At 41.3% G+C, this 26715-nt stretch overlaps 1 protein-coding gene across 4 annotated transcripts in view; it reads left to right on the top strand.

Moving 5' to 3' along the window:
- MCC (MCC regulator of WNT signaling pathway) overlaps positions 1–26715 on the top strand; it is a 224358-nt gene that overhangs the window by 173152 nt on the left and 24491 nt on the right. For all 4 annotated transcript variants that reach the window (XM_054809546.1, XM_054809545.1, XM_054809547.1 and 1 more), the window contains 7 exons: positions 298–504; positions 14918–15064; positions 15391–15480; positions 16143–16291; positions 17622–17762; positions 18963–19063; positions 21158–21341. In XM_054809546.1, the coding sequence (XP_054665521.1) occupies positions 298–504; positions 14918–15064; positions 15391–15480; positions 16143–16291; positions 17622–17762; positions 18963–19063; positions 21158–21341 (1019 nt within the window). The remainder of the gene's footprint in view (positions 1–297; positions 505–14917; positions 15065–15390; positions 15481–16142; positions 16292–17621; positions 17763–18962; positions 19064–21157; positions 21342–26715) is intronic.

Below are 26715 nucleotides of genomic sequence, written 5' to 3'. Positions count from 1 at the left end.
TTGCTGTCACTCACAGGTCACATATGTTTTATTTGCATATAAAACATCCATCTGCTTTGGTGTTGGTCAGTATGAAATATTTTAATAAAATGGTCAAACTGTCAAACAAAATAAGCTATATTTTTGTTTGATATTACTTATGAAACAAAAGAAGCAAAGTAATGGTGGTGTGGGTCTGGGTGTGTACATATAAGTACATATAGTTGCCTGTTACAAACTTCTGTCCTATGTACCATTAGTCTTGCTCAATCGTCTTTCTCTGCTTCTTTCTGGTTTTTGATGACTGTATTTTTGCAGACCGTAGAAGAGATTGAGGGTGTGCTGGGACGTGACCTTTACCCAAATCTATCTGAAGAGAGATCTCGATGGGAAAAGGAGCTAGCTGGCTTGCGGGAAGAGAATGAGAGCCTCACAGCCATGCTGTGTAGCAAAGAGGAGGAGCTGAACAGGACCAAGGCAACCATGAATGCTATTCGTGAAGAAAGGGACAGACTGCGTAGAAGGGTAAGGTTGCTGCAAGGATGATGGCTTCTTGTTCCTCCTAGCCTGTATAATTCTGTCACTAGAAAAAGCTTCTCCTTAATCTTGCTTCATGTACTAGCTGTAGGGCTTTTTATTTTTAAAGCTGAGCTATACAAATTACAGAACCAGGACAAAACTGAACATAATTGGAAAAGAGTGTGCGATGAACAGCTGAGGTGTACAACAACCTTATGTCAGAAATCATGTGTTAACAGAAAACCTGATATTTATCTCCAAGGAAGCATATGTAACTGTCTATAGAGAAAGCAGATGTTCATTTAGTGAATTTCCCTATGAGGCATTTTTTTCCTGTAAACAACAAATATTTCTTTGTTTTTGATGGGAATTCAATTTGTGATTAGAGAAAGAAAAAGAGCAGGACTCCTGTAAATGGGTAACAATTCTCAAAACTGAACAATGAGTTGTGCCAGCCATGTCCTGCTTCCCTGTCTATGTTTTATAATGCTGCAAGGTCAGATAAAGGCCTTGTACTTTGTGTGGAGTCCAAAGTGAAAAAAACCTGGAAATTTGTTTGCAAAAAAGATGAAAGATCCAAGAGAATGTGATCTCAATCTCTGTTACTTTTTTTTTTACTTTGTCCCTGTTAAATCTGTAGAGTTTTGGCTAGATATGAAATAATTCTGTTTTTAAAACAGGCAATTTCAAGTTTGTGTTCAATTTGAGTGACAATTGAGACCACTATAAAATCTTGGTAAAATTATTGGAAGTGTTGCTCTTTACCTACTGGCAGCAGATCAACCTTTTATTCAAATGCTGTGTTTCTAAACCAACATCATTCTGTAGTGACTGTATCATTTTAGCATGAAGCTGCATTGTGTGAGACTTCCAATCTTCAGATACCGAGCCACAAATTACTTTTGCAAAACTCTCTTAGCCTCTAGGTGTGTGTGATGAGGGAAGAATAGTAATCTGCTATCATACAAAACAAGACCACTTCAACTTTTCCTTTGTAAAATTTAGTTTTATTATATATCATAAGTGTAAGTCATTCTCAGTCTTGAAGTTTTTTGGCTGGTTTTATAATGACACTGATTTTTAAACAGAGTCAGTACGACCCCTTGAGCTACAGAAGTGGCATTTATGCACGTGGCAAATTATTGTAGGATTGGGCTGGGGAGGCAAGCAGGCAGAGAATAGAAGTGCGTGTGTGTGCTTGTGAAATTTGCTTACGCTAATGCAGATACTGACACTACAGATGATACAGGTCAATACTGGGATACCAAACAAGAAAAAAATAGGTGGTCTTGAGGATAGAATTAATAGAAAAAGATTTAAATTTTAAGAAGTATGAAATGCAAGTTAAGGTGTTTAAAAGATTAGTAACTTGAATTTATGCTGACAGCCAGTAGTTCCTCAGTTAAAAAACAGAAAAGGGAAAAGAACTGGTGTTTGTGCCCTCAGAGATCAGCATGGCTGAGCCATTTGATGCATGGTGGCAAATTCAATCTTATGATGTGCCAGGTAAGTTATTTCCAGTAGATATTGGAAAGAGTGTATAAAGAGTGGTGAAATCTGATCTGAAATGTTACATGTATATGTTCTTAACTCTTAGGCTTGAAAAGGTTCAGTTTAAATTGGCAAAAAAAGATGTAGAAGATGATCAGAGAAATGGGCAGCTTACTTGGAAAATGGCTTAAAGAGATTGTCTCGTTCAACTTTGCAAAGCAAAATCCATCCTGGCAGTCTGGTGAAGTTCCCGCCGACTGGAAAAGGGGAAACATAACCCCCATTTTTAAGAAGGGAAAAAAGGAAGACCCAGGGAACTACAGGCCGGTCAGTCTCATCTCCGTGCCTGGCAAGACCATGGAGCAGACCCTCCTGGAGACTATGCTCAGGCACATGGAAGATAAGGAGGTGATTGGTGACAGCCAACACGGCTTCACTAAGGGCAAATCGTGCCTGACAAACTTGGTGGCCTTCTGTGATGGGGTTACAGCATCCGTGGATAAGGGAAGGGCAACTGATGTCATCTACCTAGACTTGTGCAAGGCATTTGACACTGTCCCACATGACATCCTTGTCTGTGAATTAGAGAGACATGGATTTGATGGATGGACCACTCGGTGGATAAGGAATTGGCTGGATGGTCATACCTAAAGAGTTGTGGCCAACGGCTCAACGTCCAAGTGGAGAACGGTGACGAGTGGCATCCCTCAGGGGTCGGTACTGGGACCGGCACTGTTCAACATCTTTGTCAGCAACATGGACAGTGGGATCGAGTGCACCCTCAGCAAGGTTGTCGATGACACCAACCTGTGTGGTGTGGTCGACACGCTGGAGGGAAGGGATGCAATCCAGAGGGACCTTGACAGGCTGGAGAGGTGGGCCCGTGTGAACCGCATGAAGTTCAACAAGGCCAAGTGCAAGGTCCTGCACGTGGGTCGGCACAATCCCAAGTAGACTATAGGCTGGGCGAGGAATGGATTGAAAGCAGCCCCGAGGAGGAGGACTTGGGGGTATTGATTGATGAGAAGCTCAACATGAGCCAGCAGTGTGTGCTTGCAGCCCAGAAAGCCAACCGTGTCCTGGGCTGCATCAAAAGAGGCGTGACCAGCAGGTCGAGGGAGGTGATCCTGCCCCTCTACTCTGCTCTTGTGAGACCCCACCTGGAGTACTGCGTCCAGCTCTGGGGGCCCCAGTGCAGGAGAGACATGGAGCTGTTGGTGAGAGTCCAGAGGAGGGCCATGAAGCTGATCAGAGGGCTGGAGCACCTCTCCTATGAGGACAGGCTGAGAGAGTTGGGCTTGTTCAGCCTGGAGAAGAGAAGGCTCCAGGGAGACCTAATTGTGGCCTTCCAGTACCTGAAGGGGCCTACAGGAAAGCTGGAGAGGGACTGTTTATCAGGGAGTGTAGTGACAGGACAAGGGGTAATGGGTTTAAGCTGAAGGAGGGTCGATTTAGATGAGATGTTAGAAAGAAATTCTTTACTGTGAGGGTGGTGAGGCAATGGAACAGGTTGCCCAGAGAGGTTGTGGATGCCCCACCCCTGGAAGCGTTTAAGACCAGGCTGGATGGGGCTTTGGGCAACCTGGTCTAGTGGAGGGTGTCCCTGGCCACAGCAGTGTGTTTGGAACTAGATGATCTTTGAGGTCCCTTCCAACCCAAACCATTCTATGATTCTATGAATTTGATTTCTCTTTACAAGTGCTGGAGAAAGCAAGTAAGAATGGGAGCTAATGGCTGTGCAAACTTAGGGACAAAACTGCAGCAAGAACAGATCAATATCAATCACTTGTGGCTATACTTAGATCAGAAATTAGAGTACGAGGTGTCCAACAGACAGGAGGATTGTAGTTCTGAAGGAACAGTAAGGGGTAAGGCTACTGACTAACTACTTTAAAAAATGGAGTTTTAAAGTGTTAAAGTTATGTTTGATGAGATATAGGACTATGCAGGGATACCTATTAAAATCAGAGTTGTCTTTTTAGGATTGTATCCAAAGGAAAGCAAAAAAAGCGTACTTTTAATTGTGCCAGTTAATACAGCTGCATTAATTCTAGAGCTAGCCTTAGTATCTCTGCACAAAAGTGTTAAGTTTTGTCTGGCTGCCAGCAGTAGCAGAGGGTTGGATTAGATGATGAGAAAAACGCTGTTTAGTTCTGTGTGTACATGGATACTGCTTGACTTGGTTAGTCTATATTTGAGTCGCAGCGAACCAAGCATTTGTGGAGCCACACAAGTACTGGCTATGTTATTATTTCACAATTTCCACAATAGTGTAGGCAAGGCCTAGGACTGAAAGGATAGCGTGTTGATCATGCTGATCTAGTAGTTGCTGGCCTGTCTATTGGAAGTGTTAGCAGGGCTGCTGCCTGTGTTACTGATGCTTCTCTCTGTTATGGAAACATCTCTGGTGGAAACAGAATGGGAGGTCATCAACTTGTTTCACTAAGTGGCTAGAGCAGATGTCGGATGGTAGCAGCAGTGGGATGTTACTGACCCGGATTGTGTTCAGACCACTGACCCTGGAGAGGGTAAGACTTGAACTGCTCTGTAGAGACTGTGAGCTGTCTTTTGTATACAGCAAGCCAGTTTAAATGTTCATTCTTCTTTAATTAAGGAAATTCTTCATGGTCAGATTGGATAGATGTCTTGCCCCATACACAAAGGGTTAATGTTAGATTGGCACAGAGCATAACAGAATCAAGCAGCCTCTCTATTCAGGCACAGCTGGCAGGTTTTGGTTTTTTCACTTGTTCAAATTAAATTTATACCTATAGAGGACTTTATTGAAATATGGTTTTTAATATCATCCTGAACTTGCAGAACAACTGGTTTATTGCCCCCACTAGAGAAGCTTGTTCATGGCATATGACCTTGTCAGCAATGCCATGTAATTGTTGCACTGGAAACCATATTTGCATTTTTAATGTAACTTTGTGTCTATAGTTGCAACAAAATAAATGTTTTCTTTGACCTATTAAGTATTTTCTGTATGCCACCTGAACTCAGAGTCACTTCAGATTATTTCCCTGGAGAGAGGAAAAGGAGATCCAACTAAAATTTAGTTATTGTTCTTCTCAAATTAAATTGGGTGAAGCGAATAAGCTTGAAGTTGACCAGATCAATAGGTCTGTTACTTTAGACCAATGTCTGTAATCAAGCAGAGTGCTTTCAATACATTTTTCTCAGGCTTGTTGGAGATTTAATTTAATTAGATATTTACTGTGCTCAGTTAACAGATTGAACCGCTTTCTAGAACAGTCGCTAAGAAACAGCATACATATGGAGTTTGTTTCTCACGGGTCATTAGTAAATGAGGCAATCACTTATTTCTGTAGGGTGCCTTCAGTGTAGCAGCTAATTTCATAACACAGAGGTTTATTTTACCTCTGTGTGATATTGCTGTATTAAAAATAAAATCTATTTGAGTCTGAGCCAGTCAATGCCCTAGAAATTGCTTACACATAGCTGACATAATCCTGAATCCAGTAATACAGATAAGATGCTGGGGAACTTCTGTACCAGTTCATGGGATTAATTTTATTATTACATGAGAATAAGGTTGTCATCAGGTCAGCAGTATTTACAACTTCAATATGTAGTAACAGGCTTAAATAGTAGTAGAAAAAGTAATATTTGTGTTCTTACACAAAATCTCTTGTATCCACTAGGGAAGTCAGATGAGCGGCACTGATACAGCATATAAACTCTGTCATGACTCCAAAGTAAAAGTTGTGGGTTTTTTAACTACTGCCCCATGAAATTTGCCAGATGAGTAGTGCCTCAGCACGGTCTCAAGCAGCCCGTCGGCATAGGCAGCAGCGGGTGTGGGCAGTGTTCAGGCTTCCCTGAGGCTGTTCTGAAGAACTAAGTCTAAAGTGGAAAGGCGGTTTCAGCTCTGGAAGTCTGTTCTCTGCATAAGCCATATGCCAACTTGTTCAGTTAATCAAATGCTTTTAGTTTTGAGGATTATTCTGTATCTGCTCCAAACTCAGCTGAATTAATGAAACTGACCAGAACAAAAATAGACAATATATTAGCAATCTTCGACTTCATGAAAACATAATCTGCAGCGGAGTAGAGAAGTGACATTTTAATGCATGATCTCTCCAGCTGCACAAATTGCCCCCGCTCCAAGAAATTTCATTTTAGCATGAGGGATATCCCAAAATACCTTGTTCTTGTGAGGAGTTGAAACCTACCCAAACCACAGCAGGAGTTAGATCCTTGGCCTTGCAGGCATTCTTGAGCCTGCACTGTTCTCAGATGACACAAAGCTGGCACCAGCTTCTTGTCCTTGTTTTGGCATCGTTCCTGTTGAGATCAGGAGATATTGTTCCAGGTTGCTAAAGAACGCTGATATGTTAAGGGCCTTTAGAGATTATTATCAGCTTGCACAGCTTAAAGTGATCCTTGAACTGTTCTGTCTCCTTGTCTCTTGATGCACACCAGAAACCTGAAGTAGCAGCCAAAAGCTATTTCCATTGTCTGCCTCCTTCAGTTGCATGGTATTTGCTTATGCAGCAGTATCTCTGCTTAGCTGTTAACTAGAGCTTTGCTTCTGTTTCCAAGCCAGTATGCAAATGCTCAGTTATTAATCTGAAATTAAATGAGAAGAAGCCTGAGACAGGCTTACTGCCCTTGCTTGTGTTTGTTTCTGCTGTGTGCTAGCCTGGATCAGAACACTTCAGTTGCGCTCCGAGCTTTTAGGGAATCCACCCATCACCTTCCATGTCATGTCCTGCCGTGTCCTTGGTTTTCATTGCTTTGCATCCTTTATAGAGGTGCAGCACAAGATTTTTCCACATGGAGCACTGCATGAGGGGCTTTTGTCAGAGAGGTGTCAAAAGCAAGAGGAGCACTTGCTTGGTAACATATTTGTATCATCCAGTGCACTGTGGCCTCTCCTGCCGCTTAAAGAAGACATATGTATAAATCCTAGTAGCATACCTGTAGCTTGTTGTGTCTGTGTGGTGTTCGCTTTCTCTGTTCCTCAAGATAATTGTTCAGACTTTAGATTGATTTTCAGATCTGCCAGAGGAGTAGCACTACTACTAACAGTTAGGTTCCTACATATCTCTTGAATGTAGACATCTTTGCAAAGGAGAGTCTGCAAATGCTTCCTTTGAACTGATGAGTGCAGGTTTAAGCTCATTCAGCTCCAGAGAATTCACTGAGGAGATGGCCCTTATAAATACCAGGAAAGGCTTCTTTACAATCTTCAGTCAACCACAACAGACAACCTTTAGGAAACCAGACCTTGTTAACTCTGGTGCTTATGACTTAAGAGGGGCTGAAAATTATCAGGCTGAAAATAATCACAACCAGGTCTGACTGAAAGGTTAGGGGTGCTTTAGGCTGGGAAGGGACCTCACTCAGAGCAGCTTGAATTGTCACACTGGTATTTCATTTTCCATCTTCCCCTCCACAGATTTGCAGTACGCTCGAATAAGTTAGAAAGTGTGGGAGAGGTGTATTCACTTTCTGTGGTGTGTTGTACTACATCTCCTGTGAGGACAGGCTGAGAGAGTTGGGGTTGTTCAGCCTGGAGAAGAGAAGGCTCTGGGGAGACCTAATTGCGGCCTTCCAGTACCTGAAGGGGCCTACAGGAAAGCTGGAGAGGGACTGTTTATCAGGGAGTGTAGTGACAGGACAAGGGGTAATGGGTTTAAGCTGAAGGAGGGTCGATTTAGATGAGATATTAGGAAGAAGTTCTTTACTGTGAGGGTGGTGAGGCACTGGAACAGGTTGCCCAGAGACGTTGTGGGTGCCCCCTCCCTGGAAGCGTTTAAGACCAGGCTGGATGGGGCTTTGGGCAATGTGGTCTAGTGGAGGGTGTCCCTGCCTGTGGCAGGGGGGTTGGAACTAGATGATCTTTGAGGTCCCTTCCAACCCAAACCATTCTATGATTCTATGATCTTCCTCCCCGAAGAGGGAGTGGTATTAAAATTCTGGGGGAAAAAAATTGTATTACTTGAAGGGTTCAAAGATACTGCGTGATGAAACAGGTGGCAAGTAGGGTGGAAAGAAAAGAATCACAGGCATGCCCTTTATTTAAAACTGGTTTAGGAACAAAAGTAGCAGGTGTCCTTTGAATGCGGAAATCAGTGCAAAACCAGGCAGTTTGTAGCTGTGTTTGTTTAGGATATGTTAACAAATCATGGAGTTGTTAGTATGCATGTGTAAAATACAGAGTAAAAACATGCTTGTTAGATTCATGATTACGGTTAATGAGCATATTCCACCAAAGTATTTTCTATAACCCACTATGCATTTCTGCAAACATGTCCACGATGCCTGTTAATCACTTAGGAAGTCTTTCATAAATCCAACGTTAATGTAGTCTGTCAGCCCCTTTTCTATTCCACCCTTACTATCTTTTTACTTAGGTCTTAAGGTACCCGCAGGAAATTATGCTTTATTTTTCCCTATTTCTTACTCCAATTCTCAGCATGCAAAAGAAGAAAATTAGAAATGCAACTAAACAGTTGGTTCATATTGCTAAACATCAAATATTAATAAAACTTCCAGTTATTTACATTTATATTAGTAACTTGAGAACATCTGTTTGTCCCTGACTTACCTTGGTATCTGGGCTATCCATTGCTCTGAAGTCTAATGGCTCTGTTGCTTTGTGTGTAACTCCGTGCCCCTGCTCCTGCTTTTTCCAAGGTTCCAGCACTTCTTTCCTTCTGTAATTCTTTGGATTTCCTCCAGCTGTTTAGAAGGTCTTTGCTCTTTCCTTTGTTAGTTGTGGATTTCACAGATGTTTCCCTGGATTTCTCCTTTTTTCCTCTGTTCTCACCTGCTTTTTTTTCTGAGCATATAATTAGATCTGCCTGTTGGCCACTTTCCATCTCAATTTAGAGTTTTAGGACTTTATTGAAATTTTTATGTCCTTCTGGATATTTCTGTCTTTAAACTAGTATCATGCAAGGGCTGAAGAAATCTTTCTTTAAACCTTCCTTGTTATTCCTCCCCAGCTCACAAATCCACACTTTCCTGTCTTTCATTGGAACATTTCGGTTTTGTTTCTTTACTTATCTTCACTCATTGCATTTTGCCAATTTTGTCATTACAGGAAATGGATATCTGCCCTTCCTCTCTCTCCTATTTTCAAGTGTTTATTATGTCTTATATGCAGTACTGTAATTACCTTCATTCTACTAATAAACGTAATCATAGAATCATAGAATGGTTTGGGTTGGAAGGGACCTCAAAGATCATCTAGTTCCAACCCCCCTGCTGTGGCCAGGGACACCCTCCACTAGACCAGGTTGCCCAAAGCCCCATCCAGCCTGGTCTTAAACGCTTCCAGGGGTGGGGCATCCACAACCTCTCTGGGCAACCTGTTCCAGTACCTCAGCACCCTCACAGTAAAGAATTTCTTTCTAACATCTCATCTAAATCGACCCTCCTTCAGCTTAAACCCATTACCCCTTGTCCTGTCACTACACTCCCTGATAAACAGTCCCTCTCCAGCTTTCCTGTAGGCCCCTTCAGGTACTGGAAGGCCACAATTAGGTCTCCCTGGAGCCTTCTCTTCTCCAGGCTGAACAAGCCCAACTCTCTCAGCCTGTCCTCATAGGAGAGGTGCTCCAGCCCTCTGATCAGCTTCATGGCCCTCCTCTGGACTCTCACCAACAGCTCCATGTCTCTCCTGCACTGGGGCCCCCAGAGCTGGACGCAGTACTCCAGGTGGGGTCTCACAAGAGCAGAGTAGAGGGGCAGGATCACCTCCCTCGACCTGCTGGTCACGCCTCTTTTGATGCAGCCCAGGACACGGTTGGCTTTCTGGGCTGCAAGCACACACTGCTGGCTCATGTTGAGCTTCTCATCAATCAATACCCCCAAGTCCTCCTCCTCGGGGCTGCTTTCAATCCATTCCTCGCCCAGCCTATAGTCTACTTGGGATTGTGCCGACCCACGTGCAGGACCTTGCACTTGGCCTTGTTGAACTTCATGCGGTTCACACGGGCCCACCTCTCCAGCCTGTCAAGGTCCCTCTGGATTGCATCCCTTCCCTCCAGCGTGTCGACCACACCACACAGGTTGGTGTCATCGACAACCTTGCTGAGGGTGCACTCGATCCCACTGTCCATGTTGCTGACAAAGATGTTGAACAGTGCCGGTCCCAGTACCGACCCCTGAGGGATGCCACTCGTCACCGTTCTCCACTTGGACGTTGAGCCGTTGGCCACAACTCTTTAGGTATGACCATCCAGCCAATTCCTTATCCACCGAGTGGTCCATCCATCAAATCCATGTCTCTCTAATTCACAGACAAGGATGTCATGTGGGACAGTGTCAAATGCCTTGCACAAGTCTAGGTAGATGACATCAGTTGCCCTTCCCTTATCCACGGATGCTGTAACCCCATCACAGAAGGCCACCAAGTTTGTCAGGCACGATTTGCCCTTAGTGAAGCCGTGTTGGCTGTCACCAATCACCTCCTTATTTTCCATGTGCCTGAGCATAGTCTCCAGGAGGGTCTGCTCCATGATCTTGCCAGGCACGGAGATGAAACTGACCGGCCTGTAGTTCCCTGGGTCTTCCTTTTTTCCCTTCTTAAAAATGGGGGTTATGTTCCCCCTCTTCCAGTCGGCGGGAACTTCGCCAGACTGCCAGGACTTCTCAAATATGATGACGAGTGGCCTGGCCACTTCATCCGCCAGTTCCCTCAAGACCCATGGATGCAACTCCTCAGGTCCCATGGACTTGTGCACCTTCAGGTTCCTTAGATATTCTTGAACCTGATCTTCTCCTACAGTGGGCGGTTCTGCATTCTCCCAGTCCCTGCCTTCTGTGACCTGGGCAGTGTGGCTCAAGCATTTGCCAGTGAAGACTGAGGCAAAGAAGCCGTTGAGTACCTCAGCCTTCTCCATATCCTGGGTAACCAGGTCACCTGTTTCATTCTGGAGGGGACCCACATTTTCCCTCGTCCTCCTTTTATTACTGACATACCTATAGAAGCTTTTCTTGTTGTCCTTGACATCCCTGGCCAGACTAATTTCTACCAGGGCTTTGGCTTTCCTAACCTGCTCCCTGGCTGCTTGGACAGTTTCTCTGTGTTCCTCTCAGGCTACTTGCCCTTGCTTGCACGCTCTGTAGGCTTCCTTTTTTTGTTTGACTTTGCCCAGGAGCTCCTTGTTCATCCTTGGGGGCCTCCTGGTGTTTTTGCCTGACTTCCTCTTTGTTGTGATGCATCGCTCCTGAGCTTGGAGGAGGTGACCCTTGAATACTAGCCAGCTGTCTTGGGCCCCTCTTCCTTCCAGGGCTTTGTCCCATGGTATTCTACCAAGCAGATCCCTGAAGAGGCCAAAGTCTGCTCTCCTGAAGTTTAGGGTAGTGAGCTTGCTGAGTGCCCTCCTTGCTGCCCTGAGGATCCTGAATTCCACCATTTTGTGGTCACTGCAGCCAAGGCTGCCCTTGAGCTTGATGTCCCCTACCAGTCCCTCCTTGTTGGTGAGAATAACGTCCAGCATGGCACCTCTCCTCGTGGGCTCCTCTATCACGTGGAGGAGAAAGTTGTCATCCACGCATTCCAGAAACTTCCTGGATTGCTTGCGCTCAGCTGTGTTGTCCCTCCAGCAGATGTCTGAGTGGCTGAAGTCCCCCATAAGGACCAGGGCTTGTGAGTGTGAGGCTGCTCCTATCTGCCTATAGAAGGCTTCATCTGTTCCGTCCCCCTGGTCAGGTGGCCTGTAGCAGACCCCCACTATGATGTCCTGGTAGAACTATTGAGCGGGAGTGGTCAGGCAATTTTTAATCATATTTTTTAAACTAGTCTTTCTTTCCATAAGTCATGCATTCAGCATTCCAGAGAAGAAACTGCCTCTTCTGAACTATTTTTATCTTCTTGATTCCTGTTCCTCGATCTTCCTTTATTTTTCCTGTAGAATTACTACTAGTGGGGAAAAAGAACTTTCTGAGATGGTGCATGCTGATCTATTTACAGTGGAGGTTTTGGTGACCAGAAATAGTTACCTAAGTTGTCTCTGGGCAGTCTGGTGGGTGGGCAACCCGATAATGAGATTCTGGCTTTGTGAATGAGTGAATTGTGAGACTGGTGATTTTACAGGTCAGACAAACTTGCCCTGTTATACTGCTCAGAATAAACATCCAGTACCTAGCATTGCTAAAGTTAGTGCAGTTATTTATAGCAATTAATTCAGCATGTTATTTCTCAAATGAAGGCCTGAATCAGTAAATACGTCAAGAAGCATGAATAAGCAGACAGTTTCTTTAAGTTGTGGTTGCTTCTGTGATACAGTATTAAAGCAGTGACTTGCATAGATTGATAACTGTGCTGTGATCTCAGTTTCCTTTTATAAAAGCTTTGCTTGGCTACAATCTTAGCTGTGTTCATTTTTCTTTCTGTTGCTAATGTTGTTTTACAGATTCTTAAGAATAATTGGCTTTGTAATCATGGCCAATAGTCACTGCTTAGTAAGAAACCAGAGGAAACCTATCTGCATGAAAGTTTTGCACAATATTGTCCTTACATAAGGTGGTGTTAAATTTTGGAGTTAATGAAGGCTTAGCATTTTAAGCAACTTTAACACTCTGTTTCCCGGTTGCCCTTAAATTTAGAATGTTACTTGCTTTTGGACTGAAATCTCCCAGGACTAGTTTCTCGCTGTAGGTGAATATTTTAGCAATTTTGAAGTCAGATGTTGAGGCAGAGATTTGATTTGATGAAGAATACATCTGTAGTGGTTTTCCTGTTTGTTTGCTTTTAAACAATTCACTTGGGGAATTTAGTTTGGAACAGCCCAAGTTAAAAGAAATAGTAATAAATTTTGATTTACTGAAGTTTTGGGGTTGCTTGCTTTTTTGGTTTTTTTTCAGTGTTACTGCTACAGTATAAATCCTATCTGCGCTGGCATTCCACATCTGCAAGGAGAAACATGCATACATGTTTCATTTCAGTTTTATGCATATTCAGGCTGAAATGATTGGCTTGCATCGGTAGAGCACTTCTGTCCTTAAGGTTTGCATTAGTGCAGCTGTACCCGTGTTGCAACTATATATGTCTGTATGAACAAAGGAGGCCTCAGCTGCAAATATGTACAAGATACATGCTATGAATGTGCACTTTATACACTCTGCTCAGTTAACTTCATGATGTAATTACAGTTAAGATATGTAATTCTGGGGCAAGCACCCATATCCATTTTTTAGCAAGTTACTTTAAACACTGGGGATTTGATCTGAGGTTTTGTGTAGTTTATCTTTTTCTTTTTCTTTTTTTTTTTAACAGAGACACCAATGGAGGAGTTTGCTTTCATTTTCTTTAAGGTGTAGCACTCCTCCACAATTGAACAGGGAAATTATGAGTGCAGATAGCCTTTATGTGCTCTTATTATTGCCACCTACAGCTTTTTATTACTGACATGCAATTGTTCTGCTCTGTTATGTAAAATGCACATTTTTTTCTTTTTTGTAATTTACACATACCTAAAAATTCTGTTATTTTGACAGTAAGTCCTCAGGCAACCTGACCTTCAGTTCACGTACAACTGAGGGGTAGGCAAGGGTACTGTTCAGGGAAGCAGAAGCAGACTGTAGGGGATCGTAGGAGGCATAAGATACTGCTTTGGTGACTGGCCAGAGTTCCAGCTTGAACTCTTTCCTCAGTGCACAAAGGTTGAAGGGATCTGTATATGTTGTGCAGAGAACATGCTGACTGCCACTTCGTCAAGCAGAGATTGATAAAGCACTGACCATGCATGCACTTGGTGAGCCTATAGCTGAAGAAAGCCTAAGCTTTAATGCAGCTTTAATTTTGATATTTTTTGGCTAAGGGATTTCAGCTTGTTTAATCAGTTCTTTGTGTAAATGTATTGTATTCAGTATAAAATCCCACCTTGATGTAGAGAATAGGAATCAGAGTTGCATTTCATGCTACAGAGGGATATCAAATGAATTGAACTTTTATTTCACTGGACTTTTGGTAAAATTTCATCAATTCTGTTTTGCAGATGGGCTGTTCCAACAAAAGCAGCATGGAAACTTGCATATTGAAGTAAACACTCTACATTCAGGGAAATATCCTCTTCAGATGGGTTCCTCCCCCTTCTCTCATCTCACAGTCTTTGTTTGAGATTCTGTGGGAAAAATGAGCTCTGTCACTTTACCTTGTGGCGTAATTGTTGTGTTAAGCAGACCATTTATTCTTTGTCTGTTAAGAATTATTCCAAGGTAAACACTATAATCTTTAGCTCAGCTGTAGTTTGGCACTGCAGACTTTTTTTTTTTTTTACCCTTTAGTCCTGAAAATCTTTTGACATCAGTTGTACAAGTATCTGATGTGTGTTACAAGGACTGTGCAGTGTTTGCAGTGTATGTTTACAGAAAACTTCTGCAGACTGTTGGTTGGGTACTTTGCTGGTATTTTCTTGTCTGCACATTACTCATTAGATGGTAGCTTTACTTAACTACAGTGAAAGCATGATTAACATTTGAATTTTTTAACCTTTAATATGACAAAGTTATCCTGTGACATATTTATGCCAAGAGATTTTTCAACACTGGAACTTTCCATTAACAGCAGGATCTTGATTTGTTTAGACATCATAATCTTAGGCTGGAGCATTAGCTTCATCCCAGAGAGAATAATTTCTATACGTGTAGTACAGCTGCACTGAAAGAGTTATATAAAACAAGCTGAAACTTTGAGTAATTGCTCTACAGTATTATATTTGCATATTTCCACATTGCAAATAGTTTAAAAAAATAACAATAATGGAATTTTCAAACAACCTCCATTCATTTGCTCCCCACATGAAAACTTTGTGGCCACCACAGGACGAAATACAACTTCTATGCTCAAGCCAGAAGCAAATAGGCTTGGCTAGACAACGACAAAATCTCCAAACCATTTAAGCCATAAAAGTGGAAAAAAACAGAACCTTATGTTTTATTGTAGGTTCGGGAACTGCAAACACGTTTGCAAAGTGTGCAGGCAACAGGCCCATCCAGCCCAAGTCGTCTCACCTCTGCCAATCGACCCATTAACCCCAGCACGGGAGAGCTGAGCACAAGCAGCAGTAGCAATGACATTCCCATAGCCAAGGTGAGCTATTGTCTGTTGCAGTAAAGTTTGTCATTATCTGGGAGAAGCAGGGTTCGCTTTGCACAGCTGCTGTACAAGCGTGTGATTAACTGGGAGATATCTGGAATCCCCAGAGAGTTTTCTTGGGGTCCTAAGCAGGCCCATGAACTTGAGGTGAAGAAAGGATTTAGGTGCTAATGATTGTAATTCTCTCAGTTACAACACAGGTGTCAATTTTATGGTAGTTTACTTCACCTCTGCAAGTGTAGCTAGTGAATAAATTCATATTGTGTAATCCTTATGGAGCATGGGTTCCTGTGTAACCTGTGAAGCATTCTGACTTACAGATTGCTGAAAGAGTGAAGTTGTCAAAGACAAGATCAGAGTCTTCATCATCTGATAGACCTGTCTTAGGATCAGAAATCAGCAGCATAGGGGTAAGGACTAACATTTATGTACATGCATGATACCTTCTGAAGATGACCTGTGTGCCATTAAAAGCAGCATTATTTTCTTACTAAATTAATATATACGCTAACTGAAAATACTTAAAAGTTGTTTTGAGAAAAATATTTCAACAGAGAATATATCACCCAGAATTAAGATCTCATTTTTTCATAACTGGTGGCTAGAAATCATTCTTTGAGTGACTTCAAGAGGATAATTTTGGAGTCAAGTCCTCCAAAATATTATTCTTCAAGACAACTGTTCAGTTGCATTTCACAACTTCCAATCAACAGAGAACTGGGTTCTGCTTTGTAATGTTAATGTAAATCCATAACACTGTTTTCATGGTGTGTTAATACTTGTTTCACTAAAGAACTGACCTTTTGCAAGTAAATAACTTGCATATTAGGCTTTTTATATATACGTTGAAATATTGGGCTTCACCCTGTGGTTAGTAGAATTTTAAATCAAAATAGCTTCTTAAAGTGGAAACTTATAAATGTTCTATTCAATGTAAAATTCACAGTAAAAACTGAATAATGAATGCCTTGAAAGGAATGCATGCAAGCAAATGCAGCTCTCAATGCCAACTGCCTGTGGAAGGAATCCAGTGGTTTTCTATTCACAATGATCTATTAACTGCACTGTGCAGGTGTCTAGTACTGTGGCTGAACATTTGGCACATTCCCTCCAAGACTGCTCAAACATCCAGGAAATCTTCCAGACTCTTTATTCACATGGATCTGCTATCTCTGAAAACAAAATCCGAGAGTTTGAAGTGGAGACAGAGAGATTAAATAGGTAAGGTGAAAAGTTAGATATGCTGAAATGTGTTGTGTGCTTTTAGCTTTGTTAAAGTTACTACTTTTTTTATCTTTTTTAATTTTTATTAGTTCATTCCCAGCTCAACTGTGGCAGCTGCAGATAAACATGGAATGTAGTTGATGAAATGAAGATTGAATCATATGTTAATTAGTATGACAGTTTGGTTGTGTGTTATTAGATCAACATGGCACCTTCACCAGTGACAATTTGCGCTGCAGAGCGTCCTTCTCTGTGACTGACCAAGTAGACATGGCATCTTTTTTCATGACACATCACTGCTAGAAAGAAGGATTCCCATAACTTATTCTCCACCATTCTGGAATTAGCATGCTTTGTTTTGTCCTGAAGAAACAGAATTATAGCATTAATTGTATCAATTATGCTTTGACAACATGTATCCTTATAGGAGGTGTTAAAGAAGATACAGGAGAGGAAGCATCTGAGAGTTTTCGCAGCTAGGAAAGTCAGGGCTTTATTCTGATCACTGAATAACTAGTATGCTAGCCCTTCTCCTTCTTCTTGTGTTTCTTAAGAAGTCAGTGATTTTAGAATTCTGGATGGCATGAATTTCTTCATCAGCTACCTGTCCAAGTTTTGAAATCATTTGCCTGTCTTCAGTATATGTCCAGCTCTTGGGATTAGGCATAGTACATTGATGTGTAGTGCAGTTACCAGCAGTGAGACTCAACAGTAATACTGATATTCTGAAGCCTCATTTTCAGATTCAGAATTAACCTCATTGAGAAGAAAATTACAATTAAGTTCTGATATGAGCTTCTGTTTGACTATTGCCAGAACTCTTGGAGATTTCATTGCCTCACTGAAATTTCGTTTGCATTTTGGAAGTTAACTCTCTAATCACAACCAAAATACTGCTTCAAGTGAAATGGTTGTTCTGGATGTTCCAAAGAAAGGAGGCATTTATGCAGCTGCATGATCTCTACACACCCCCACACATTGCACTAATGAATATGCGACTTAAAACAAGAAACAAATGTGGCGGCAGGAAGTAAGGAATGGAGGCAGAAAAATTAAGCAAAAGGTTAATATGAAACTCTCCTATGCAGTCTTGTGGCTACAAAATAAGGGTATAGCTTTCTGCTTGCTGCTGTTGCACAGGGTTATGATTACATTTTACAGGTAGAGCAGAGGAGAAGAGGCTGTCCTAAGAGAAATTACTATCCTCTTGGCTCCTTATATGGGACACAGAACTGATAGATTTTGCCATCTTCATTAAAAACCTTGTGTAGACCAAATGCTGTTTGTTGTTTTAAATTATGATTGCAAATTACTTCTTTTTCTACAGCCGTATTGAGCACTTGAAATCCCAGAATGACTTGTTGACTATAACACTGGAAGAGTGCAAGAGCAATGCCGAGAGGATGAGCATGCTTGTTGGGAAGTACGAGTCCAATGCCACAGCCCTCAGGCTTGCATTGCAGTACAGGTATGTACCTACGCAGAGGGCATCTCAGCCAGAAAAAGAGGGAGCTGGGGAGACTTGATAGAAGTCTTTGAGAGTGAAATTGTTCGTGTGCCATAGTAATAGTGTTTCTTTTTTGTTTCCTCCCTGAAAAAATGCCACTTTGGTTAAACTACTTGACAAGCTACAGATCTGAAGTTTTATTTCAACCCTAGTTCCACCAGCAGTAGTGAACTCGATCTAATAGAAATATGAAGTTTTATCTTCTCATTTTTAAATAGTGAATTAACATTTAAATTAGGGATTGTGTATAGGCTCGAATTGTCTCTGCTGCTTCTGGTCTTGACATACAGGTTCTCAGTATTAGACTGGCACCTTTCACAAGACCAGTGGTCCAAAGAGTAGTATTGTACTCCACATAATTCAGAGTCACTTTATATTACATCAGTTGGAATTGTGGATGAATTGCTTGGTATTTGGTTACAGGTATCTAAATTTGCTTTAAACTATGTAAAAGGATGGTGTTGTTTAACTCCTTCAACTGCAACTAATTTGGAACAGGTGGTTCTGGTCTTAATACAGATTGTGTGCCTTTTAAAGAATGTATTCTGTTACTATCACTCTTGAGCGAATTACAAGGAAATGTAAATTGCAAATAGCTATATTAATGTGTGTATTTTCAAAAACATTAGAATGCAACAGAAATGAATGACTCGCAACTATATTTAGAAGCTGTTGTGTCATAAGGAGGAAAATCTTAAAGCCAGGACAGGGCAACAAGTATTTTTCTTGTCTTTTCTTCTTACTATACTTCGTACAGTTTAGTTATACAGAAGAGTATAGAATACTGTATTTTGTATAATAAGAAGGCCTGAGAAAAATTTCTCAAAGCAATCATGTCGACCATCATTTATTTGTATTGTTGACTGTTTCAAACATACTTCTGGAGCTCACTTCACATCAGGTCATTCTCTTCTATTTTAACTTGTTACATTACTTGAGGCCAACCTAGGACCATCATAAGGAAGGAGAGACTGTTGAATGCTGTGATAGAAGCTATGTGAGTTATGTCATTTAATATCACTGCTGCTAGATAAGTAGTAGGAAATCACCCAGTTCATCAGCTACCTCTTTTTTGTGTTGCTGTTGCAGGTATTCTTCCCCTCTAAATTGCAGATACATTTTGTGTGATTTTTGTTTTCTGTGGTTTGTTTTCTCTTTCAGTGAACAGTGCATAGAAGCATATGAGCTGCTGTTGGCATTGGCAGAAAGTGAGCAGAGTCTCATTCTTGGGCAGTTCAGAGCTGCAGGTGTTGGTTCTGTTGGTAAGATGTCAATGAATCACTTTATTTAAATATTTTTTTTTTGCATGTCAGTCAGCATTAGAGTTAGTTTTAACAGTGAATCATCTCATGACCTATCACTTAAGAATGCTCTCTGGTCTTTTCTTGTTTTTAACTCATTAAATCATTTTACACACCCAAAAACTAGGGGAAAAGGAGAGATTTGAATTAAATAATAAAATTCACCAGCACTTTAAATTAATGTATCTATACTATCACAAGGGGATGCCTATTCTGGCCGTGGTGAAGCTGCTGCAGGCATGCAACTGTACAGAGTGGAATTATTAAATAATACTCATGAGCATATGTGGCTTAGGGCCATACAGCTGTGGTAACTGCAAGTACAGGTTTTGTTTGAACCAGCAACATTGATCCTCCCAGAAGTTGAGTATAGTCTACGAAAAACTGTGATTAAGACAATACAAAGGTAGAACTGAGTAGTTACCAAAAAACCCCCCAAAAATGGCTTTAGTTTTTCACCCCACATTTTACCATTGCTCTGAAATTTTAAAACATTCTATCTTATGTTTTGCTGCGTTGTCAGGTTTATTAGCCTGTATGTTCTGGGTTTTTCTTATTTGGCGGATAAGTTAATCTTGTGGCTAGGTGGTGTTGTTTTTTAACATGCTGCTCACAAAGTAATGGAATGAACCACTATCACAGGTACAGTTCAGAAGTGATTCTTCCCAACTCTGGTCATTCCTTTCCACAGTGTGCTATGGAGTTTTCCCTGCTGGCAGAGATCAGTAGCCAGCAAAAGTTAATTTAGTCTTGGATTGTCTATTCACATAGGTGGCAGAAAGAAGTCTTAGATGGGAAAAATATTTTGGATTTGCGTAGGGTTTCATCTCACATGGATTTTATGAAAGACAGTGTAGTTTAGTTTTTATATAGATGTCTGTCTAGAGCTCTTAATTATGGTATTAGCAGTTATAGCCCTGTGATAGACATAGTGCCAATTTCCCATTACATAACACAGCTTGGAGGAAGTTGTGTTTGGTTTATGTACCTTTACTTCACCATGAACTTTGATCAAAACACTTAGATAAAACAGTAGGTTTTTGGTTTGAAGATCAGTCAAGTTTTATATCAACATCTGGGAGTAGAAAATGCATGGGAGTTGCTTCTGCATCACTCAGAGCTGAGCGTATCCAGCTGCTCTTAACAGAACATTCTCCCTTCCTTTCTTCCACATTAATGTTATTTCTAGTGCGTGCACTTCACTTAGTGAGTGTGAAGAATGGGTGACTGGTCTTTGACTCAAATAAGGATGAAATGTAAATTTGACATAGAGCAAACTGGGTTTTTGCATTGTATTTGTTGAAGTATGATTATATTGTAGGTTTGTTCAGACTTTCAGTGTAGCCACTAATTTGTCTTTAATGACTTGACTCCAGCTGGAGTTAGGACTTTAAGAATAGTGACAGTGGTGGTTTCTGTCCTGCCTCTGCTGAAGGAATGGCTTACCAGCTCCATAAATGGCTGCATAATCACTAGAAATTATAGAAAATTAATAAACACCAGTGCTAGTTTTCTTTTGGTTTAGTATGCATGACTGTAAACTCTGAAAGGCTGCTTCTAAGCAGTAAGGCAATTTTTCCAGCTGGAAAGGTAGCCTGTAAGAAGGTGTTCTGGCAAACCATTAGGCTTGAAATAAAAATGCTTGTGAGAAAAAGCACCGGAAATGACTACACTATGAAACAGCACTGAACTGATTGGAGTAAGAGTTGTAATTTAGGCTGAGGCTTTTCCAGTGTATCATTTGAGCATCCTATCCTAATACACAGTGCACACCCTTACAAACAGACAAACTAGCTAAGATAAAGCATCACTTAAGACACGTACCTGGAACAACAAGTACCTGGAGCTTGTGGCTGGGAGGGAGATGCATTCAGGCCAGTAGCCCAGTTACCACTGATGCTCATCCAGAAGTGAAGTTGCTTTTACATCACCGATTAGTCATTCATTGTCATTGTCTTCGTATAGACTGAGAGTACGTAGAAGCATCTCTACTCTTGCCTTAATTTCTATCACCCTCCTCAAAGCTCTGAAATAGATTGTTTGCTTGAAACCTAGGGGATCAGACAGGTGATGAAAACATCACCCAGATGCTTAAGAGAGCTCACGACTGCAGGAAGACAGCTGAGAACGCAGCAAAAGCCTTGCTGATGAAACTAGATGGGAGCTGTGGGGGAGCCTATGCAATCACTGGCTGTAGCGTGCAGCCCTGGGAAAGCCTGTCATCCAACAGCCACACAAGGTAACTGCAACTCATCTGTTCTCCTAATCCCTAAGTGTTTGATTTCAGACCAAAAGCTATGTTGCGTTGCGTTTGCTGATCTCCATCACCTCAGTCCACTGGCTTCTGTGCTTTGATTTATAAGTCACCATGCCTCAGTGATCTAATTGTCTTTAGACTTTCAGCAACTCCAGCCAAGAAGGGTTTTGTATAAATTTGTTGCAAATGGGTGACTCTGAACTTTGATCTTCCTCATAAAGGGCAAAACCATTACGTTTGTTTTACTTCAGTGACTTTCTTGCTGTTTTATTGGAACTCAAATCATGTACTTCTTATTCATATCTGCTGTATGCAGACAGCACAGACATATGGAGAACCAGACTATGCTTCCATGGGCCTTTTGGAGTGCTCAGGAATTGTTTTCTAAATGTTGCAAATCCAGCCATTTTTTTCTAAACCATTTCCTCTCCCTTCTTATTCCCCTTTGCCCCTCTCCAAATTCTTTCTTCCACATGTGGAGTGGCAAATTAGCATAATGACAGACAGAGTGGATTCTTCCAGAAAAGGCTGGATATTGCAGATTTTCTGAAGACCTATGAAATAATGAAACTTGAATGAGCTATTATTGCAGAAGTGTTCCAGTTCAAGTACATCTGCTAGCAGCTTCATTTTGAGTTGTTGCCTGCCTGCAGTGTAATTGTACTCTGTGCAGTGAATATGTGTGCTTGTGTATGGATACGAATTTGGCAAGCATCCTGGATAAATATAGATGAACATTTTTCTTTTTAAAAGTTATTTTTGGTTTCTCAGATTCACTCTAAAACTTCATTTCAATTCATGTTTTGAGCCAGTTCTTTATTCAAATGCTGTCATTTTTTGACACTTTTAGAAGTTTATTTTAGTACTGTATCATTTCCTCTTCTTGCTGATGTCTCCTCCAAAGGATCTTATTTCCTGCCATGTGACTAGCATGGAATAGCTAAAAAAGTGAGCTAAAAGGTAACCTGAGGGGACAGAGTCCAAACGTGAGGTACATTTTAACATTTTATTCAAAGAAGCTTTATAGTGCACTTTCAGTCCAAGAAAGCGGTATATTCAGAAATCGATCGCTTATTGTACCAAAAGCATTTACCAGCCTTGGAAGGAAGTTATACAATGCTGTTTCAAATACTTGACTTGCCTCAGTCTGTGTGCACTTAGGCCATCCCTACACCTACCTGTGAACATGTTGTAAGTGGCCACACGTAGCAACACCTCTAGCTAGGCTGAGCTCGTTTTCCGTTCTGTCATTTGAAAGGGTCATTTTTGGTTGTTCCTAACTACCTCAGTGTTTTTCTTCCTTGTGAGATATCTGGTATGTAGTCACAGCATAATTTTTTTTTTTCCTTGAAAACAATTTAGATAGCTTTCACTATTGACAAGGGGGGAAATTGGCAGGGGTGGACGGGGTGCTGTTCTTGTTTTAGTGTTTGTTCTCCTAGCCTTTCACTGAAAGTGTTTGGTAGGAACGTAGTCTGTATAGTCCTTGCTTCACTGAACGTGGGTTTTGGTTTTTTAAGGGGGAGGATAAGGCAGGAAGGTACGTGTGTTTGGGGAGGAAAATCATCCCTCGTGCTCATTGTTTACCATGAGCTTTTGGTGGTCAGCTGGCAATGTGTGTATGTATGCGTAGCATGTTGGCTGAGTAAATAAAGATTTAGCAGAGTATGACTAAAATGGCATAGGATTTCAAATTTCATCAGTATAAACTGTGTCATGAAATGTAAAAATGCAAACGTAAATGCTTCTGTGTGCAAGAGGGATGTTTTAGCTTGAGTCATTATCATTGTAAGATTATTTTTTCTGGCGTAGAACAAGATAGTGTACTGAATAAGGTAACTATTATTAGCTGCTTTGATATATGTGGAACATGAGAGAGAAAAGCTTCTCTCACTCACCCAAGGGGCACTCAGCAAGCCAGGAACTTGTTGTATGGGCGTCCTGATCTGATCATCACTTACGTATTGTCATCCCTCTCCCCTCCCCCATGCCCAATGTAGTTCGTCTTTGTCTAAACAGACATACCAGTGAAAATATTTCTGAAACTTTAGCCTTTCCATGAAATACAAATCTTCTCTTCTTTACTTCTGTTGTGCTCAAGTGATATGAGGTAGAGGTGTTTTCAGATTTCTCCTTCTTGTGGACCATGTCTCAAAATAGAGGCATACCCTCTTCAGCTTGCAGACACATGACAGTGCCAACCCATGGATGGAAAACCTGTGATGGTTCAAAAGGCACACACTTTTCTATATTTATATCAGTAAATGTTCTAGCTCAGGTTTAAAAAAAAAAAGAAGATTTTTGTCTTTAACTCTCCTCTCCCTATCATTCAGGATCCTTTTTGGTTTCTCTCCAGGACCCTGCTCCTGCTTTCTGGAGTTATCCTGGCTTCTGTGTTGCCAGCTCTCTCAACCCATTCATGCATGCTACCTTGTCACTTGGCTCCCTGCTGCTCTAGACAGACATCCCATTGCCACAGACCTCCAGCCCTCTGTGATTCTTTGATGTTGATGGTTTCTATTTCCTTTCCTTTTCCATTACAATAGCAATCAAAGCAGAGATAGGAAAGCAGACTGCAGATTTCTTGCTGTTCCTGCAGGCTTAATGTTTTTTATTTGTCTTAAAGAACTTGGCAGTCTATAAAACTGGGGTATAGAACAAACCCACATCACTAGTGAGTGCTGTGTGAACCACCATTTGGGGACCACTGCACTAAAATGAAAACATTTTTATATGATGTGGTTCAAACATACTCTGAATCTGCAAGACTGATCTTTTGCCATAGTTGTTTTAGTGTTGCAGGCTTTTAGTTGCAGATATTATTACTACCTTTTCCCTTTGAAACCAACTGAGTAAAGAGGTAGTGGGATGATGAAAACTCTCCTTTGCTGAGACTTGTGACAAATGAGTAGTTCTCCCTGCTGTTTGAAATCCTGTGGAATAGGGATTTATAATGGAATTGTTGACCCATCTTTAGCTTCAGCATTTCAAATGAGATTCTGAATGTCAAATCACTGAACAAATTACTGAGAATAAATGCTCGGTGAGCCACTAGTGACAAGTGGTTAAAAACTGTAAAAGGGAGCAACTGAAATGAAAAGGAATGAAATGCAATGAAAGAACATCACAGAGGTTGTTACTGGTGAACTGAATAAAAATAATAGCAAGCATCTCAACTCATTTGGCTGGCAGCAGCATAATAATGTTGCCATTTCATTTTTTGAAAATAGGAATAGGTCTGCTGTGTAGTTGGAAGTCATAATTATTTTAATGGACAGAAACTAACCATAAAACATATATTGCCAACAAGCTTTGACTGATTGCACTCTAAAAAGGAGGAAATAAAAAAGGAGGACTCCAGATGTAACACTGACTGAAAACAGTGGATTTTACTCCCTGCAGTGATAGTAAGCCCAGTCTTATGTCTGGATTCATGGGGGAAAAGATCTGCTTGGTCTCTCATATGCAAAGGGATTTCTTTTCAGTATTATGCAGTGTCGCTAAATATCTGAACTCAGCCAAACGTAGGACTGTATCTCTCACAAGATGATCTTGGCTGAAGTGTGCAAATAAGTTATTGAGAAATATCCCAACATGTATCTTAAAGTTATCTATGTAACACTTCCTTGCTGGACTGAACTAATCTCAGAAGGATGCAGAGTAGTTTCACCAAAGGTTCTGATTTTAACCAAATATATTGTCATTTGTGTTTTGGCTGGGTGGAGTATTTTTCAGTTTCTCAGGAAATTACTATCTTTTGGCATTGCGCTGTTTTAGATCTCAGGCCACAGCATTCACCTAGAAGATGGCTGACCCACGTATACTGTGTATCAGATGCATTCTTTAAAGTGTAAGGTTGCATACAGACATTCAAGCAAGCTTTGCGGATTCAGTTCTGACAGTGTTATTTTAGTTATATCAACTTTTGTATTATATGCACCATTGCTGAATTGCAGAATTATTTATTGGTGTGATTTTTAACAGATGAACTGAAGCTTAAACAGGGTTTTATGGACAAAATTTTGTAGTGTACAGAAGTTACACAGAAGCACTGTTGGAAGCTTCATTTATATCCATCCACTGCATTTTATACGCACATATGTGCATGTGAACACAAACACACATGCCAGCAAATAAGACTGCACGTTATACTATACCAACCTGCATATTTTCCACAGACTGTATATGAAAATTAATTTGACATCGTCCAGGCATGACAACATTGTAAAAGACTTGAGGGATGAAGCAAGTGGGAACAACATTTCTCTTTGCTTGTTCTGAATACAACAGCAGTTAGAATAAACATATTGATATTGTTTTCCCTCCAGGTGTGATGAAATTGTGATCCTTTCTCTAGGATCTTACCTACATGCTTGAGAAATGAGAAACTGCACGTCTTTTGCAACAGTTTCATGTGTTTTTTGGATGGATGCGTTATACTGCATATGCATTTTGTCAATCTGTTTTCCTTTGTGCTGATTGGTGTTAGAAGGGAGAGCAGTATGTGAAATTCAGGATCATATGCTCACCAGCTGTGGACCCTTCGATACAGCAGCAGTGGACTAGCATTATGGCTGTGGAGAGCTGTGTGGTGGGGCTTCTGGGGGGGAACGCACCCTGGCAGAGCTATGCTGAGGGAGTTCAGAAACACTGCAGCGTTGTTTCCGTCCCTCATCATGCAGCCTCCTTTTTACAACAGTCCAAAGTGGGCTTTGTACCCTGGCTTTCTGCAACCCATGCTGCTTCCAGTCTTCTGGCTGGGGGCTTGCTGCTAAATGTGGGAGGAGGGGGAAGGTTCTTGTTCCTTTGTGTGCTTGCTGAGACACCTTCCTCGCTAAGCTCCCCTTACCTTCTTAAAAAACAAGAAAAAAAAAAAAGAGGAGTAGCAGCTTGCTAGCAATTCACCAGAGGAGCCAACTCAGCTGCAGACAGACAGGCAGGCAGGCAGCCAGGACTGAAGTAAAAGCAGCATGAGTATCACTGGCAACAACCCAGACTGCCTTCCTCAGTTTGGACTGCTCTCCCCTAAAATATATGTGCATAGCCATGAATCTTTAAGGGCCAAAATCTGTGAATATCCAGTGAGTACGAGGTCCAACACAACATAACAATGGACTTTCAGCATTTTTGCTCAGGTTTCATTCCCAGCAGGAGAGCTAGGTTTTCTTTCCTTTGCGAGCGAAAACTGAGATGAGCTCTTTGTGTCCCAAGATTTGAAGCCTGTGTAGGCTTTAAAAGCTGTCCTTCCTCCAACAACAGCTGTTTTACATTTAATCCAGAAAAAAAGCTGTGCAATTGCTGTCTTTGGGTGCTGAGAAAACTTGCGACGTGGCTACAGTACAGAATTAAGTATTTC

Source organism: Grus americana, chromosome Z (assembly GCF_028858705.1).
Source record: "Grus americana isolate bGruAme1 chromosome Z, bGruAme1.mat, whole genome shotgun sequence".
Taxonomy (NCBI): domain Eukaryota; kingdom Metazoa; phylum Chordata; class Aves; order Gruiformes; family Gruidae; genus Grus; species Grus americana.
Note: the sequence above shows the minus strand (reverse complement) of the source record. Positions and strands in the feature narration are given on the sequence as shown.